The sequence below is a fragment of the Heterocephalus glaber genome, unplaced genomic scaffold (assembly GCF_053883595.1).
Source record: "Heterocephalus glaber isolate CG9 unplaced genomic scaffold, H.glaber_assembly_v1.0 deba00001564, whole genome shotgun sequence".
In the NCBI taxonomy this organism is placed as follows: Eukaryota; Metazoa; Chordata; class Mammalia; order Rodentia; family Bathyergidae; genus Heterocephalus; species Heterocephalus glaber.
In genome coordinates this window covers 7,967,345-7,984,867 of record NW_028258351.1, presented here as the reverse complement: position 1 = coordinate 7,984,867, position 17,523 = coordinate 7,967,345, and the positions used below count along the sequence as shown (strand labels likewise).

The 17,523-nt window shown below is 38.2% G+C and overlaps 1 protein-coding gene across 12 annotated transcripts in view; it reads left to right on the top strand.

The window, feature by feature from the left end:
* Rhot1 (ras homolog family member T1) overlaps window positions 1-17,057 on the top strand; it is a 74,986-nt gene extending 57,929 nt beyond the window's left edge. For 5 of the 12 annotated variants that reach the window (XM_087191915.1, XM_087191913.1, XM_087191914.1 and 2 more), the window contains 2 exons: window positions 8,619-8,762; window positions 10,157-11,236. In XM_087191915.1, the coding sequence (XP_087048041.1) occupies window positions 8,619-8,762; window positions 10,157-10,274 (262 nt within the window). In that variant the 3' untranslated portion in view covers window positions 10,275-11,236. Of the gene's footprint in view, window positions 1-8,618; window positions 8,763-10,156; window positions 11,237-16,969 lie in introns of those variants that run through there. The other 7 variants (XM_087191920.1, XM_087191921.1, XM_087191916.1 and 4 more) reach the window with 3 other exon arrangements.
* Window positions 17,058-17,523: the final 466 nt, after the last annotated feature.

Genomic DNA, 17,523 nt, shown 5'->3' with positions numbered 1-17,523 from the left:
AATTCATGTACTTGGGCCGGGGATTTAGCTCAGTGGTGCTGCTGCCTGCCTCGCAAGTGCAAGGTCCTGAGTTCGATCCCCGGTACTGCAAAAAAAAAAAAAAAAAAAAAATTCATGTGCTTATAGTAAATTACTCTATACAGTGATCTTTAAAGAGAAATCAGTGTATTTTGTCATATCTATAAACTAAAAATAATTTAATAGTGTCAGCTCACATCATTGACATCTGATAGTCAGAAATGGAAAGAATGAGAAAGATGAATAGGGAAACCAGTGTGCTTTTCAAAGAACTTCCTTATCCATGTTGGTACTTCATGCATTTATTTGATAGTACAGTGGACTAGCCAGGTGTGGTGGCACATGCCTGTATTACCAGAACTCTGGGAGGCTAAGGCAGGAGGACCGCAAGTTCGAGTCCAGCCTAGTCAACTTGGTGAGACCCTGTCTCACAATAAAATAGAAGGGCCGGGGATTTAGCTCAGTGGTGCCACCGCCTGCCTCGCAAGCGCAAGGTCCTGAGTTCGATCCCTAGTACCAAAAAAATAAATAAAAAGCCCTACTTCAGAAAATGGGATGTAGCTCAGTGTGAAGCCTTAGAGTTCCATCCCAAGTATCACCAAAATAATAAGAAGAAAAAGAATGTAATAAGAAGTACAGTGGAGTTTTAGGGGTTCCATGTTGAAGTTTCTTCAATTTGTAAATGGTTACAGGTTAAGTAAGGTAGGTGGGTAGGGGTAAAAAATTCAAGTTCCTGGAGGATCTGAATACATGTAAATGAATGATGGTGGCTGAGGGTAAGAAACAAGGAGAGGAGGGGTCTGTGACAGCCCTGTCTAAAAGGCAGCCACCTCCTAGCTATATGCCCTTACTGTTGTAAAGGCCAAGGATGCTAGGATTTCTGGTTTTACAGAAGACTAAAAATCAAGATTTTTATGTGACCCTTCCTGATATTTAATGAGTAGCAATTTCAGAAATTTTTAGTGCCCCTCAGAGCAGAGCATGTTTACAGGCTACCAGTTTGGAACTTCAGTCTTAAGATGTGGCCTAGATTCATGAAAATGAGAAAATAAGACACTTAGGAATGAAAATGTCTCTGTTCTCCATGAAGCATTTTATTTCTTTACCATGAAAAAATTTTTGAATGACAGAGTGAGAATGGAACCTCCTTTCCCTATTACTTTTCAGGGCTTGGCAGTCTTTCATTTCTATGGGGTTGCCATGCTAGATGTATCTTAATGTTGCCTGAACAGAAAAAAAATTGGCTAATTAATTAAAAGTCATTTGAAGATTTTTCACTGTACTTCTTTCAATAGGGAGGGCTTCCACTTAACAGTAAACAGTCTTTGTTTTTGGAAATTAGAATTTCCGTGCTTAGTGTTTGATTCAGAACCATAAAAGATTATAAATGATTTAACATTTTTATTTAGGCATAAACTTTCATTACATAGATGGAAAGAATTAAACTAGCAGACAAATATTGGCCTATATGTACTGGTCTCAAATTAGTATACTGTTTTAGTGTACTAGTACAAAGTTTGGTCGTTGGGATAGAAATTACTACTAGATATTATACATTTTCCCACTTTCTCTCTCCCCTTTCCCACCTTAATTTATTCATTCAGGATACTTAAGTTTCTGCTTTAGACTGGAATCTTTGGGCTGGGGATTTAGCTCAGTGGTTCTGCCACCTGCCCCGCAAGCACAAGGTCCCGAGTTTGATCCCCAGTACAAAAAAAAACACAAAAAGATTGGAATCTGCTGTGAGATAGGGCAGAATTTGAAGATGCAGATGTGTTTTACCTGCTTTTAAATACTTTTATGGAAATTATGTCATTAAATTTTGTCTTTTAAACTTTTGTTATATTGTCAGTAACTTTAGTCTATCGTGTTAAAAAAGAAAGTATTACAACTCGATCATGAATTTAGGCCATTTCAATAGGTTAATTTCTGAAACTGTTACGATTTTTTCAACCTTTTTACCAGAAAAAAATTAAGCCCTTATTCTTGAACTTATTTACTGGCACTGTATTTTAAGTAGAAAGTGCTAATAAATTTTTTTAAATTTCCAATTTAATTGATTTTTTTATTGACTTTAACCTGTGAGAATAATGTTAAATAAGACACATCTCTCACTTGGAACTTTGTTCTTTGGAAGTACAGTCTCACCCTTTAATCTGGATGGGTTTATATTCTTTAGAATAATTTATGACTAGAATTATTTGAATTTAAATACATTTGGAGGGTGATTAACATGTGGTCAGATGATTTTAATTTTTGGAATGCTTTCTTTTCCAATGGTGTAAATCATGCTACTGGAGAAAAACAACTTTTGAATCTTGATTTTAAACACTTTATAAATCTGAAAGTGATAAACTCATTGTAGAGGAATGAGCTTGATTGTTGGTTTGAACTACCCAGGATTTTTACTTAAGTACTTAATATTCTGACTTGAGAACACTTCTACTTTGCATGAGATTAATACTATACTGAAGAGTGCTATGAATTTAATTTGTCCTTCCCTTTTAGGTATTCATTTTCATGTTTGCCTGTGCTACTTAGTTGTTTTTTAATCCTCTTAATCTCTCACAGATAGGTTTCTGTGTATAATATTCCCACTTCTCCTAACCTGAATTTAATGAAAATTTATTTATTTTACAGTTTATTATTTTGGTGTGATTTCCTTTGATGCATGTTTTGTTTTTGTTTTTCCATTCCATCTTAACTATTTACATTAGCTACATAATTTGTTCATGTTACTTTCTCAATAGTGACATTTTTCTGGCACCAAGTGCCAGATACACTGAGTATTTGCAGAGACTTAAAGATATGATGGACTGTAACTGTACCCATTGCATTTTTATGCTTTCAGTGTATTTTTAACTTAACAGTATGTGACATTTATTTTATACCATTCATTAACAACTTACTTCATTTACCTGAATTGCTTTAATTAACAAGTTCCTCCTTTATGTAGTTTAAACTATGTTACTTTATATAGGAGCTCTTTTTTTAAGGAAAGGATTTTAGCCTAGCATATGTGAGACCCTGTGTTTAATACCCAGCACCACAAAAAAAAAGAAAGGATTTTACTGTCAGATCAAAATGAACTGCTTCTTCATAAAGAAGATGTGTTCTTAAAATCTTATTGTTGTCAGACATTGGGAATCTAAGAGTTCTTAGAATACTATATTATAAAATAACATATCCAAAGAAGTCTTGTTTTAATGTCTTAGGAAACATCTGTGTATAAAGGAAATGTGCCATGTGTAAAGGTCCTCACAGTCAGTTCTTTGAATTTGTAGACATAGTTGTTAAAACTGTACTTATAAAGAGTGTGTGTTATAGATTCTCAGTAAGCAAGCAAGCACTGCTGCTCTTGCTTATAATTTGCCATTTGGTTAGTATATTGGAAGACATGGTAGAGTGATATTTGCATAACTTGTCATCTTTAAGTATTAACAAATTCACTAGTTAACATATAGCTACTGCAGTTTCTCCTGTGTATATATATGATCATCTGTAAATTTGAATTCTTTCACTGCTCAATGAAGCGTTTCTTCACATTGGTGCATTATCTATGTCCTTTTCCAAAATATGTTACTATTCAGGCATGCTCAGTTAACAGCTTGCTTATGATTTGTGTTGTAATTCATGGTTACTAGATATTACATATTGATTTCTTAATCTATTTTGAGAGACATATTATTAAAATATTTTATCCCTTCTAGTTCAGTTTAGGAAAATTGTTATTACACTACTAAGGCATAGCTCAGTGGTAGAATGCCTGTCTGGCATGGCCAAGGCCCTGGGTTCCATCCCTAATTAGCAGTATTTGCATTATTATTAAAAATAAACATAGCAGATTATGCCTGGTAGAGCCATGTATAATGGTTCATACCTATAAAAATAGCAGATTTGGGAGTCTGAGACAGGAAGATTACAAGTTCAAGGCCTGCTTGGGCAGGATAGCAAAATCCTGTCTCAAAATAAAAAAATAAAAAGGGCTGGGGATGTAGCTTAATGGTAGAGCACCCCTGGGTTTGATTTCCAGTACAGGGGTCGCAGGGCAGGCAGACAGAAACAGACACAAAAGTGATAGATAACTCTATCCATATTTTAAATGCACATGCATTACAGCTATATAGGCTGTTTGAAAGTATTGTCTTAAAAATTCATACCTGAGATACATAAATGACTAGTCACTAAATTGGAAGACAGTTCATATTAGTGCATTTATACACCTCTGAATTGTATTTAGAAAGGATAAAATGGCAAAATGAGAAGAATGAAAAATAAGAAATTCAAATTCATAGCCAGTCATGGTAACACATGGGTATAATCCCAGTTCCCTTGGAAAGGCTGAGGCAGAAAGATTGCAAGTTTAAGGTAGCCTGGGCAGCATAACAATAATCAGTCTCAAAGAGAAAGAAAAAGAAATTAGAATTCATTTATTAGAAGTTGTATGGGAATACTCTGGTTGGAGCTATATGTAGTAAAGTATTTCACCTTTGCTGCTTTTGAGTATGTAGTCAAAGATAAGATTCATAGTTGGATCTTTCTAAATTCTTCCCCTTCCTTATATTCTAATTTTTAAAAATTTTTATTTATATATTAATTGGTACGTTTTAGGTATATAATACATTTACATTTATCATTGGGTGCTTGTACCTGAACATGATGTATCTTAATTCTTATTTTTTTCCCCATTACCTATGCGCCCTTCACCCCCACCACCCTTCCCTATTTACATAGACTTTGTTTCCTTTTTTTTCTTTCTTATAATTTTTTCTTTCCTTTCTTCCCTTTCCCCTTCCCTTCCTGCCACCCCTCCACCTTTGGATATTTTCCTATTTCAAATTATCAATTATTCGTTTTAATCATTTTCATCCTTATTTACACTTTCAGTTTCTCACACTAGAGATACTATTCAGTATTTAAACATGTGTGTCCTATTTATTTCACTTAAGAGTATGGCCTCAGTATGCATCTATTTAGCTATAAATGACTCTAGTTTCTCGTTCTTTATGGCTGAGTAGTACTCCATTTTATAATTAAATTCTAATTTTTGCAGACTTCTAGGTTTGCACAGTATAGTTTGTATATATTACATATAAAGTTCTGTGACAGGTTACAAAAAAGAATTTCAACTGGACTGTTAAAAATATTCTATTTAGAAATAACTAGAGTAGATTTAATTCTCTTGGGCCATTTAGGATATTGCAATTGGTAACATTCCCTTCATATATCATAGTTTCAGTATTGACCCAATAAAGGTTTTAATGTTTTTGTATTAACAATAAATTGCTAATCTAATCCACTGCATGTTTGTGCCCTTAAGATAAGCAGTGCAGGAAATTTTGGTTACCTTGTATATGCCGTGTGTGGCTGTTCACACAAACAGTTCTTCATTTAACTCATTATAGTCCAAATTTTCTACTCTGCATTAAGAATCACTTTTCTGGACCAGGGCTTTAGCTCAGTGGGACTGCGCCTGCCTCAAAAGCTCAAGGTCCTGAGTTCCATCCCCGGTACCAAAAAAAAAAAAAGAATCACCCAACCCCAAACATGTTGGTTGGCTCTCATACCTGTGTTAAGGAGAGCTTGACAACGGGTGGATGGATGGATGGATGGATGGATAGATAGATAAGCCTTAAGTACTTCTGAGGTAGAATTTTCCAAAGACCTTGAAAGCTCTGAGAAGCTGCAAATGATTAATTAGGGTTATACTTCAGCATTATTCTTATGTTCCAAAAAGAGAGATTGCTGAATTAAATGATCTTATTCCACATAGAGTAGGAATATTTGGTGATTCTGATGTATCACTAGGTTAAAAAAGAACTTTTCTACACACCCCCGTCCATTTTTTTGACCCTGTAATATTCATTTCTGGGAAGTCTTAAGGAAAATAACCTAAATAGAAAAATCTTATGAAGAGAGATAGTCATCTATTTATAGTTAACAATAAACAGGGCTGGGGATTTAGCTCAGTGGTTCCCCTGATTGCCTTGCAAGCAGAAGGAACTGAGTTCAATCCCTGGTACCAAAAAAAAAAAAAATAAATAAAAATAAATGGAGATAACCAGGAGTTGGAGGATGGAATTGATGCAGCTGTTTAAAGTATTCTCATAATCTATGAAAAAAATTCCTATAGTGAGTTATGTATAAATTATACATACTGTGTTTGAAGCTATGTAAAAATACATAGAGCTGGACTGGGGATTTAGCTCAGTGGCACCGTGCCTGCCTCGCAAGCACAAGGTCCTGAGTTTGATCCCCGGTTCCAAAAAAAAAAAAAAAAAACAAAAATACATAGAGCTAGGCACGGTGGCACATGCCTGTAATCCCAGCACTCTGGGAGGCTGAGGCAGGAGGATCCCAAGTTTGAGCCCAACCTAGGGAATTTAGCGATTTAGGGAGACCTTGTCTCAAAATAAAAACTAAAAAAAGGGCTGGGGATGTAGTTCAGTGCCAAGGCCCTAGGTTCAATCCCCAGTACCTCAGCCTCCCCCAAGAGTCTAAAAAGAAACTTGCCACTTTGCTTTATTTTCCAATGATTGTACGTTACCTTTTTTTGGGGGGGGGGGGTGAGGTACTAGGGATTGAACTCAGGACCTTCTGCTTTTGAGGCAGGCAGCGGAACCACTGAGCTAAATCCTCGGCCCCCTGTACATTACCTTTTTATAGTTGAAATGAAAGTAAACTTGAAAAAGAAAGCTATGGAATAAGATTATAATTTAATTCTAAGATGCTGTTTTATATGAGTAATTTTAAAAGAAGTTATTAAATGTGGAAAATGTCTTCTTCAGTTTAAAGATTATGACACAGCTTTATAAAACTCCTACTGATGGGGGCCTGAAATAACAAATATCAGTAAGTTTTGATACTTACAGAACATGTTTAAGAATGCACTAAAAAAAAAAAAGCGCTAATCTGTATTCAGGTTGTATCAGTTACCTGAGCTATGAGAAGTGTGTCATCTATTATAAATGCTTTCTCTTTTATAAAGAGAGCCGGGGTGGGCCAGGGATGTGCCTCAGCAGTGTAGCACCTGGCCCTGGGTTCAATTCCCAGTACCAAAAAAGCAAAGTGAAAAAAATAAAAAAATAGAGCTGGGGAGTGTAACTTTTAAGTGGTCATGGTAAAGACATAAAATAATTTTCTAAGTAGCTTTCAGTGTCTCAAAGTATCTTCTGTAACATTGATGGAATCATTGAAATATTCTTCAGGAATTAATAGTTGCCTTGTTTTAAACTGGCAGTATTTTGAGCACACATTTATGATGTTTTTTGTATGTAAATATGTACCTCTGTTTGGCCTATGAAGGAAAAAGCTTTGGGAAGATAGTAATTACTATCTTAAAATGCAGAAGAAAATTAAGCAATAAAGACTGTCAGAATATATACTAGGGTGCGGCAGTGCATGCCTGTGTACCAGCACTTGGGAGACTGAGGCAGGATTGTGAGTTCAGGGCCAGCCTGAACTACATAGGCACTGTCTCTAAAGCAATATTTTATTTCTTGAATGATAATACTTTCCTAAAACCCAACAAAGGGAGCTGTGTGAAACAGATATCCCTGTTTAGGGCCGGTAATTTAGCTCAGTGGTTCCGGTGCCTGCCTCACATGCGCAAGGTCCCAAGTTCGATCCCCGGTACCAAAAAAAAAAAAAAAAAAAAAAAGATATCCCTGTTTAAAGAACATTTACATGTCTTTTGACTGTTTTTAATATGGTTTTTTTTTTTTGGTACCAGGCATCGAACTTGGGACCTTGCACTTGCGAGGCAGGCGGCAGCACCACTGAACTAAATCCCCGGCCCTGATTTTAATATGATTATGGCTAGCCTTGATCTTAATCCCTTTCTTCCCCCTACATTAAATAATAAATGTAGAATTTTTAAAATAAGATAGGATCTAAGGCCAGGGATGTAGCTCAGTGGCACTGCACATGCCTGGCAAGCACAAGGTCCTGAGTTCAGTCCCTGGTATTGGGAAAAAAAAAGGTAGGATCTGGATTCAATACTCAGTACCACCCCAAAAAAGGCGACCAAAGCTGAAGCAGAAGCTCTAATGCGCTGTTAGCCTGTGTTCCACTTTGAATTCTGTCCATCTCTATTGGAGAAGTAAATTTTTTTATTCTCATCCAGGGTCCTTGGTGGTCTATGAGTTTGAGATGTTGGAGTCAGTTTTTCACCGAGATTATTGTACTTTTAAAAATTCTGGTCATTAGCCATCTGTAAACTTCATGACTAATAATCACTAATCCATTTCAGATAAATACTTAGAGTTATCACATTTGTCAGTACTGTTTATGGTATTGGTTTCCAGGACTTCTCTCAGTGTTTCAGATGTACCAAGAACAGCCACAGGGACCTACTGTGTAGAGAGCATACATAATGGCTTAGGTTTCCTTGCCTGGTTTGTGACTGTTTAAGAGTCGATATAGACAGGGTTTTTGTTGTTTTTTTTTTTAATTTGGCAATTTGCTATAGAATGCATTCATTTTAAATGTAGAAAGCATGAGACCCATCGTATAGGGAGGCAATTCAACATATGGTGGGATGTTTAATTGAGAGATGTTATTCTTTGCTGTGAACCCCAAACTGTGCACGTGTGTAAAAGGTTAAGAGCCCAGGTAGCTGAGTGGGGTGCCGTGCTGTTAGCAGACGACGAAGGCAGTGTTACTCACCAGGTGCACGCTGTCAGCTCTGTAGAAGATTCCATCTTCATGGAGTCATCTCGTGGTCCACTTTTTCTTGAAGCCAGGTAACATTTCCCACAACCAATGGGGTAGCCTTGTTGGAAGTTTTTCCAACTGGAAAAACTTAAACCTAAATATTCTCTTCCCTACCTTTAAAAAAACATTGCTTGTTGGAAAGACTAACTTGCAAGATAGAATGGCCTGTTATTACTTTGTTTTGTAAGAAGGAGTGTTTTATTTTTCTTAGAAACTGGTAAGGATGAGAAATTGGAGTGCTGTGTTGCTTGGCCATGATGATAAGCATGGAGCACTGGCTTGTGTTGTAGACTTTTGTTTATAGGGTTATACAGGTTGCATTTTGTGATAACTAATCTGATCATTGTGTGACTGTTACGGAAGTAAAGTAGTTTTGTACAAATTGAATTCTTGGCTCTTAACTTTTGCATATGTCAGTGTCTCGGTCTTTTAATGATGTCTGACTTTGCTTCCAAGCTATTTGTTTAACTTGGTTGTATAATAACCTAACCTAGACAGGCTCTCTTAAGCTTTTAATTCTGAATTCACTTCAATTGTGTTCACGCAACTAAGACTTCAGAGACACTTGAATGAAATGTTCCAACCTTTGGTTAAAGCTTTATCCTCTTTGTGGTAAGCTGTCATACTTGAGACTCTTGAGGGTGCTTAGCGGTGTTATTAACTGAGCATGCTCACAAACTCAGTTTGTGGTACAGGCTGTCCCTGTTTTTGTCATTCATTATATGGCTTCTTTTATGTCATTACTTTTCAATCCATCATTTTACACTATGTCTTTTATTTGGTACCATTATCACTGCCTGTCTAACCATCAGGGTTGTTGGTTTTTTTTTTTTCCTCTTTAATTAACAGTAACCAAATTAATGCAAACTGGTAAATCTTGCCCTGCCCCTTTAGGGTTTTTTTGGGAGGGGTGATAAATTTCTATGGGACTCACTTTCCAAAGTTGACTTTAGTCATTGCTCTTAAAAAGTATTGTCACTTGTCACTTAACTGCTTACGAGATAGCTTTTGATTCCTGGGGACAGAAGATTTCACCTTATTGATGTTTCTTGAATATGACCCTCAAAATTGTGAGAACCTAGCCTTAATTCTGATTTTGAAGAACCATGGTAGTATTAAAAAGTGGTGGGTTGATTTATCTAACTTCATTTCCCATACAAAGAAAATTATAATGTTTAGATGTCAGCTCCCAAGTAGCAGCTAATTGTGAAGGCATTTGTCTTTACTGATGTCTACAGGGTGTCACTTTCTTAAGATAATGGTTATCTGAGCAGTGTGTACGTTGCTGTCTTGATAAATGTTTTTGTATGCAATTACCCTGACAAGTGTGCTAATACTTCCCTACAAGTAGGCCATTATATGACTGATACAAGATTTTCCTACTAATTGTGTTTTAAATATTAATTCTATTTTCTGACTACAGGCACGTGACACAAGCCGACCTCAAGAGTTCCACATTTTGGCTTCGAGCAAGTTTCGGTGCTACTGTTTTTGCAGTTTTGGGCTTTGCCATGTACAAAGCTTTATTGAAACAGCGATGATTAAAAAAAAAAAACTTTTATGTACATTCTGAATGCTTTAAATTCTGCTAGAATATTGAGATATTTATACATGCAGAGTTACTTTATTAATATTTGTAATTCATGCATAAGAGTATTTTAATGATAGTAATAACTGCAGTATTGGCAAGCATATGGAAAGAAAACAGCTTAATAGCCAAACAAAAATGGCTAAATTTCAGAGGCCAAAAGGGAATATTTTGTAAATAATGTATATATTCAGGCAAGACCTGGTCTCCCAAACTGAGTTCTGGAAAATGATGTTTCTAGACGTTTCTACATGGTATTGTTAGTGCTCACTTGGCTCACTCTCCTAGATTTAAGTCCACCAGAGATTGTATTTACTCATGGACCACTTATTTATTTCACACTTACTCAGATTGATTCTTTGGGTTCTGTAAGTACATACAGCACAATTTGCCATTTTCTCCATTTTTAAAACCCACATGAGTCAATGTCAGATGACCAGCATAACTTTCTTCGGTCACTTATGGTAGGCCAACCTTGAAGCCATCATGCAGTCTAGAAAATTATATAGCTGAGTGTCCAGCTGTCCTGTAAGGAGGAAATAAAGTAAAAGCAATTAGCAGAAATGTCATCAATGTGATTATGTTGCTTCCTTTGTCAGTAGGTGGAATTTTGTAGCCCTTTCAATCAATTGAGAAAAAGTTTGTTTTATTTTTTAGTTTAAATAAACAAGTCACCCTTACTACTGTTGAGTTTCCTCCCAACTTGTAAATCATTCTATAATGGCTGTGTCTATTATAGTATTACAGTAGCTGCATGTGTCATGAAGTGTTGTCTGTCTGGCTAGGATAACCTAGAGGCAGCACTTTTTTTAAATGGTAAAATAAATCTAATGAATATAAACTGTCATGATAAACCTATTTTTTCCATCACTGACCTTTTCAAGTATTTAAATAAATAACTGATGTGTACTGTGATCTTGAGGGTTTTTTTGTCATTGTTGTTTTTGTCTTACAAAGTAAGTGTTTATAAACAGATGTGAGTCAGGTCCTCTGCTTTGTGTTTCGTTTATGCATTAAGAATATTCATTCATTAGGAAAGAAGTCAAGTATGATTTATACATGGAAGGGGGAACCTACTTGAAAGTTGTAAGGAGGGCCGGGGATTAGCTCAGTGGTTTCGCTGCCTGCTGTGCAGGTGCAAGGACCTGAGTTCGATCCCTGGTACCAAAAAAAAAAAAAGTTGTAAGGAAATCTATTCTTAGAAACGGCAAATTGTTTTTCCTGACATATCTAACTGATGTGCTTTCCACTGCGGTTTTTACATGTTTATTTTCTCCTTTAACATAATTTTTCTTTTTGCTCTTCCGAGGGACATTTTCTCACAAGATCACACTGCTTGAATGGCCAGTAACCGCATAACTTACTAGCTGTGGGACTGTAAAATAATATATGCCATATTTACTTTCATACTTTTTTTGTCTTCCCCTTCATTTTCATTCTAAATTTGAAGAAAAGAAACACAAGGCCAAAATCTGGTGACTTCATTTTTATTATTTTCTGAGAATTTCTCATGTACCAAATAAATTTATGTCAGTTATAGTTTTCAATGACAGTTAATTCTTTCCTCCCAAGTTTTTTTTTCTAATTTGACTGAAATACTGTATAAATTAATTGCCTTGCAGATTATTGTTTGCGAGAAACAGAGGAAAGAAGGTAGTTTGTGAAGAGGTGAAAAGTAATGAATGTATATATTTAGATTTTTCTCTCAGTCTTCTCATTTGGTGCTGTCTTTGAGTCACAGGCAGGCAGAGCGACAGCGGCCCGACCTTGCTCCTGCTCCTGGCATTTTCTCATGGCTCAGCCTGCCTGCTCTCTCCTGTTGGTCGGCCCGCGTGAGGTGGGAAAGCAGAGGGCTTGCTCACTACTTGCACCTTTTCAGCTTAAGTCACTGCAGGTATTCTTCCTCTGTTTCACATTCATTTTAGAGACCAGTTCATGCAGGAGAAATACAGTCAGGAGCTTCTTCTGGCTTTTACTGTTTGCTCAGAAGATGCAAACTGTAACCGTGCTAAGGAAGGATGTGAGTGATCTGGCTGTGACATCTGTCACTCTGCTGATGCAGCTCATAAGACTGGCTGGGCGGGAGTCCCCTTCCTCGCTCACTGCCTGAAGGTGTGGGCTCCTTCCCTGATAGAGGACCACCATTTCCGTGGTCAAGGGTATATGAGGGGCTGCGCTCCCCTGCCAGAACCTCCAGACAGGCTCTCAGGAGTGCAAAGAAAAAATTAGGAAAATAGGACCATAATGATCAAGAGGAAATCTTTCATTTTTTACCAGTTGCATTACCTTGTAAATGGACACGTCTGTGGCTATGAGGCCTTAATGAGTAATAGGCAGTTTTGTGAAGAAATGTCACCCTGAAGGCTTGTAGGCCATGGCATAGTAGTGTGACAGCAAGGTCTGTTGCTTTTTGCCATTTTGTGTCCTTTTTCTGTCACAACTGACCAAAACTAAGCAGCTTCCCACATTGTTGGTGCCAGTGAATGCCAGAGCAGAGTAGTTTCTGTGTGAGGTATTTGAGGAGCACTAACCGTTGTGAGATGTTCTGTAAGAGAAGCGAGAGGACTGGGTATCTGTACATACCTGCACATCGCTTGTCAGGAGAAGGCAGCAATGAAGAAATACACTGATGAGCCAGTCTTGAATAAAATGAGAGCCTTCGAGCAGCAAGGAGTAAACAGAGGTAAGTGCTCAAGCTCTGTGGTAGAGCATAAATCTTTCCCAGATGGACCCTCAGAGTGCAGCTGGGGTTAGCTCTGATGTCCCTCTTGTCATAGTTGTACTAGTAAAGTCAGTATAATGGTGTCTTTAAAATATACAGTTCTCGGTTTGTATCTGGAGGATTGAGTCCAACATCCCACATGAATACAAAAATCTTTAGATGCTCAAGGCCCTCATGTAAGGAAAAAATCTGTTCATGTTCAGTACAGATGCAACCATTATAGGTCTGACTAGAATGCTGAGGTGTGAGGCGAACAGTGCTGAAGGATGAGTATGGGAAAGACAGCTCTGTGGAGTGAGGAACCTGGGGTCCTGCACATCACCCCATTCTTGTGCCATCACCAGAGTCCTCACTATGTGGCAAATTCAGATTTTGCTTTTGGGAACTTTCTGGGGAAAATTTTTTTCTTTTCCAGATATTTTTAATCCAGGGTAAATTGAGTGCACAGATTGAGAATTCACAGATATAGGCCGGGGATTTAGCTCAGTGGTTTCGCCTCCTGCTATGCAAGCGCAAAGACCCGAGTTCGATCCCCGGTACCAAAAAAAAAGAATTCACAGATATAGAGAGCTGACTGCGAATCTTAAAAATAAGGGTTTGTGGCCTGGGGATTGAGCTCAGTAGTGCTGCTGCCTGCCTGGCCAGTGCAGGGTCCTGAGTTCAATCCCTGGTACCAAATAAATAAGAAGGGCTGGGGATTTAGCTCAGTGGTGCTGCCGCCTGCCCCACAAGTGCAAGGACTGGAGTTCGATCCCGGTACCAAAAGAAAAAAATAAAATAATTTATCAAATAAATAAAGAGTTTGTGTAGTTCAGTGGTAGAGTGTACACTTAGAATGCATGAGGCCATGGATTAAATTCCCAGCATCAAAAATAAATAGGGCCAGGGATTTAGCTCAGTGGTTTCACTGCCTGCTGTGCAAGCACAAGGACCCGAGTTCGATCGCTGGTACCAATAAATAGATAGATAGATAGATAGATAGATAGATAGATAGATAGATAGATAGATAGATAGCTATACGGCTGGGAATTTAGCTCAGTGATTCCACTGTCTGCCCCGCAAGCGGAAGGACCCGAGTTCGATCCCACATACCAAAAAAAATAGCTATGCATAGTGGTGCACACCTGTAATCCCTGTACTCTGGAAAGCTGAGGCAGGCGGATTGCAAGTTCAAGCCCAGCCTGGGTTCAGTCCCAGTACTACAAATGGATGGATGGTGTAACCTAGTTCTGGATAACACACTTATATAAGGGGCATCATACATTAATTCTTAACAGTCTACGTGTTTTTAAGAGACTGATTTGGAACTATTTGAAATAATACCACACATCAGGATTCTAAATTTAATTTTCACAATGTCATAGTGCTCCGTGTAGGAAGCCTGACCATTCAAATACCTTGGTCTCTAGATTCACAGTACAATAACCCATTTTTTAAAACCCCTAAGGTTGCAGGTAGTTCTTTTTAATTCTGTCAAAAGTCCCTGTCGGTGACAGTAGATCACAGGGGTGCATCTCAGATTTCTCTAGTGTGGCCCAATTTCAGAAATTGGTCCCCTGCTCCTGTGACTCATCACACCATTCGTCCCAGTTATTTTGGGTTCAGAGAGTATGAACACCTTACTAGAAGATGAGATGACATCGCTCGGAAACACTGCCTAACTTCATAGTGCTATTCTGTTTTCTAGCTGTGTTTTCTGATAGTAGACTATATTTTGCTCTGTAGATTTTGCCTCTTCATTTATCGTAGGTAGGTAGGTAGAGGTCCAGTATTGAAGATGAGAGATTGTATTCTTTCTCAGTTGGAAAGCTGCATGCTGGCTGTACACACACAAGGAAGCATCAGCAGTATTATCTTTACACATTCAAAAATCTAAATTCTAGCCAGGGGTGGTAGTGCACAGTTGTAGTCTCACCACTCTGGGAAGCTGAGGCAAGAGGATCAAAAGCTGGAGGCCCACATGGGCAAGTTAGCAAGATCCTGTCTCAAAAACTTAAAAAGCTGGGCAGTAGTTCAGTGCAAAGGCCCTGGGTTCAGTCCTCAGTTACACACACCAGATTCTGCAAGAACATTGTTTTTCTCTTTACATATTTCTCTATTCAAAGTTTACATTTATGAGTTTTTTGTTTTGCAGTACTAGGGATCAACCCAGGACCTTCATACCAAGCTACACTCCTATCCCTTTTTCTATATTTTTAATTTTGAGGCAGGGTCTTGGTAAGTGGCCTAGGCAGGTCTCAAATTTTCATTCCCCCTGCCTCAGTCTCCTGAAGTGCTGGAATTACGAGCATGTGCCACTATTCTCAGCTACATTTGTATTTTCTAATCAAATAACCCAGTGTTTATTACTAGAATGATGTGAGTATTCCATAGTAACTCATAAGTTGCAAACTTTTTCGGTAAAATCCCAGATAGTAAATATCTGAGACTTTCACAGCAACTCGACTCTGTTGTAACATAAGTACAGCTGTGGGCAATACTTAAATGAATATGACTGCATTCTATTACGAGTTTATGCACATCAAACTTTGAATTTCATGTAAGTTTTACATGAAACTTGCATGCCATGGGATTTATTTTTTGATTTTTCTTAGCCATTAAAAAAATGTAGAAACCATTTAGAGCTCACAGGCTATACAAAACCTCACTATGGCCTGGATTTGATCATCCCCTGGTAGAACTGATGAAAATATGCACAGCAGCATTTACTAGTAGTTATGGCCTGATTGTCCTGGAATTTGAGGTGCAGTGCTAAGAGGATATACGCAGATGGAGTCATGTTTCGTTTGTATGGAAACTAAACTGGGCCTGGAGTAGGTGCTTGATCTTTTCCACCTTTTGGTCTCTTATTCACAGCGTGGTGCTCTGGCCGGGCTGGGCTAACCCCAACGGGCAGTGTAAGACTGGAGGGAAAGGGGGCGTGGGGAGCACTTGCCAGGACTCTCCCTTTGGTACTTTATCCATGTCTGTTTTCAAGGACCAGTGGTGTAATTGGCACCCACAGAAGAATCCCATGAGAGTGTTGTCTGAGCTCTGGTTATCTGGGAAATTTACCCCCATGCACATGTGATAATGTTTATTTCTTTAGATCTTTAAAGTCAAAATGAACAAAGTGCATCAACACAGCTCCATACTTTTTTTTTTTTTTTTTTTTTTGTACCAGGGATCGAACTTGGGACCTTCTGCTTGCAAGGCAGGCGGCGGAACCACTGAGCTAAATCCCTGGCCCCTTTTCTTCATACTTTTATAACACACTGAGCACAAAAAGTGGAAGTGAATAACCAAAGCTGCACTGACTGTGCCTGAGGCATCCTGATTCCCTTTCATGGTCGGAGCCAGCCAAGAAGCACTAGGCTTTCTTTTCTGCCTTTAGTCCATTTGCAGTATATTTGTACGAAAAGCCAGGCCAGGGTTGGGGCTGTAGCTCACTCACTGGTAGAGGCTTACACAGCATGCATGCATGAGGCCCTGGGCTCAATCCCTAGTGCAATAACAACACCAACAAAAATCCAGGCCAAGGGAAAAAAGAAAACAAAGAACCTACTAAAGAGTATTTGACTTTTTTATTTTGGTTTTTTGAAACAGTCTCTCGCTATGTAGTTCAGGCTGGCTCAGACTCCCTGTGTAGCCCAAGCTGGCCTTAAACTTGAGGCGATCCTCCTGCCTCAGCCTCTTGAGTGCTGGGATTATAGGTATGTGCCACCACTCCCGGCCAACACTTTTATTACTAAAAAGGTTGAAATTGGCAAACAAGTGTTCTCGAAGCATTTTTCTTCTGAGAGATTTTGCCTTCAGTTATGGTATGAGAGCTATCACAAGGTAACCAATTTTATCAGTTGAGAGGGAAACAGGCAATGCTTAGATTTATTTCTGGTATAGAATGAATGAAGTAAAAAGGTAACTATTTGTTTGTTTTTTGGTACCAGGTATCGAACTTGGGTCCTTGTGCTTGCGAGGCAGGCACCGGAACCACTGAGCTAAATCCCCGGTCCTAAAAAGGTAACTATTAAGAAGCACTCATTATGACTTGTTTAATTGTTCTTAAATTGTTAATTTGAAAAATACTGATTTTTTTTTAACCCATTATAAATGGAAAAGTACCTTGAAAAGGAAACTTACTAATGGGGGAAAATAGAATAAAGTTCTGTCACTAGTTTAATGGTTTTTATCTTTCCTTTTGCAGTCTGCCTGTGGGGTTTCTTTCTTTTTCTTTTTTTGTTTTTGGTACCGGGGACCAAACTCGGGACCTTGTGCTTGTGAGGCAGGCAGTGGCACCACTTTCTTTTTTGTTTGTTTGGTTTGGTTTGGTTTTTTTTGGTACTGGGGATCGAACTCGGATCCTTGCGCTTGTGAGGCAGGCGCTGGAACCACTGAGCTAAATCCCCGGCTTGTTTTGGTTTTTTGAGACAGAGGCTTGCTATGTAGTTCAGGCTGACCTTCAACTCACTATAGCCCAGGCTGGCCTTGAACTAATGGTGAT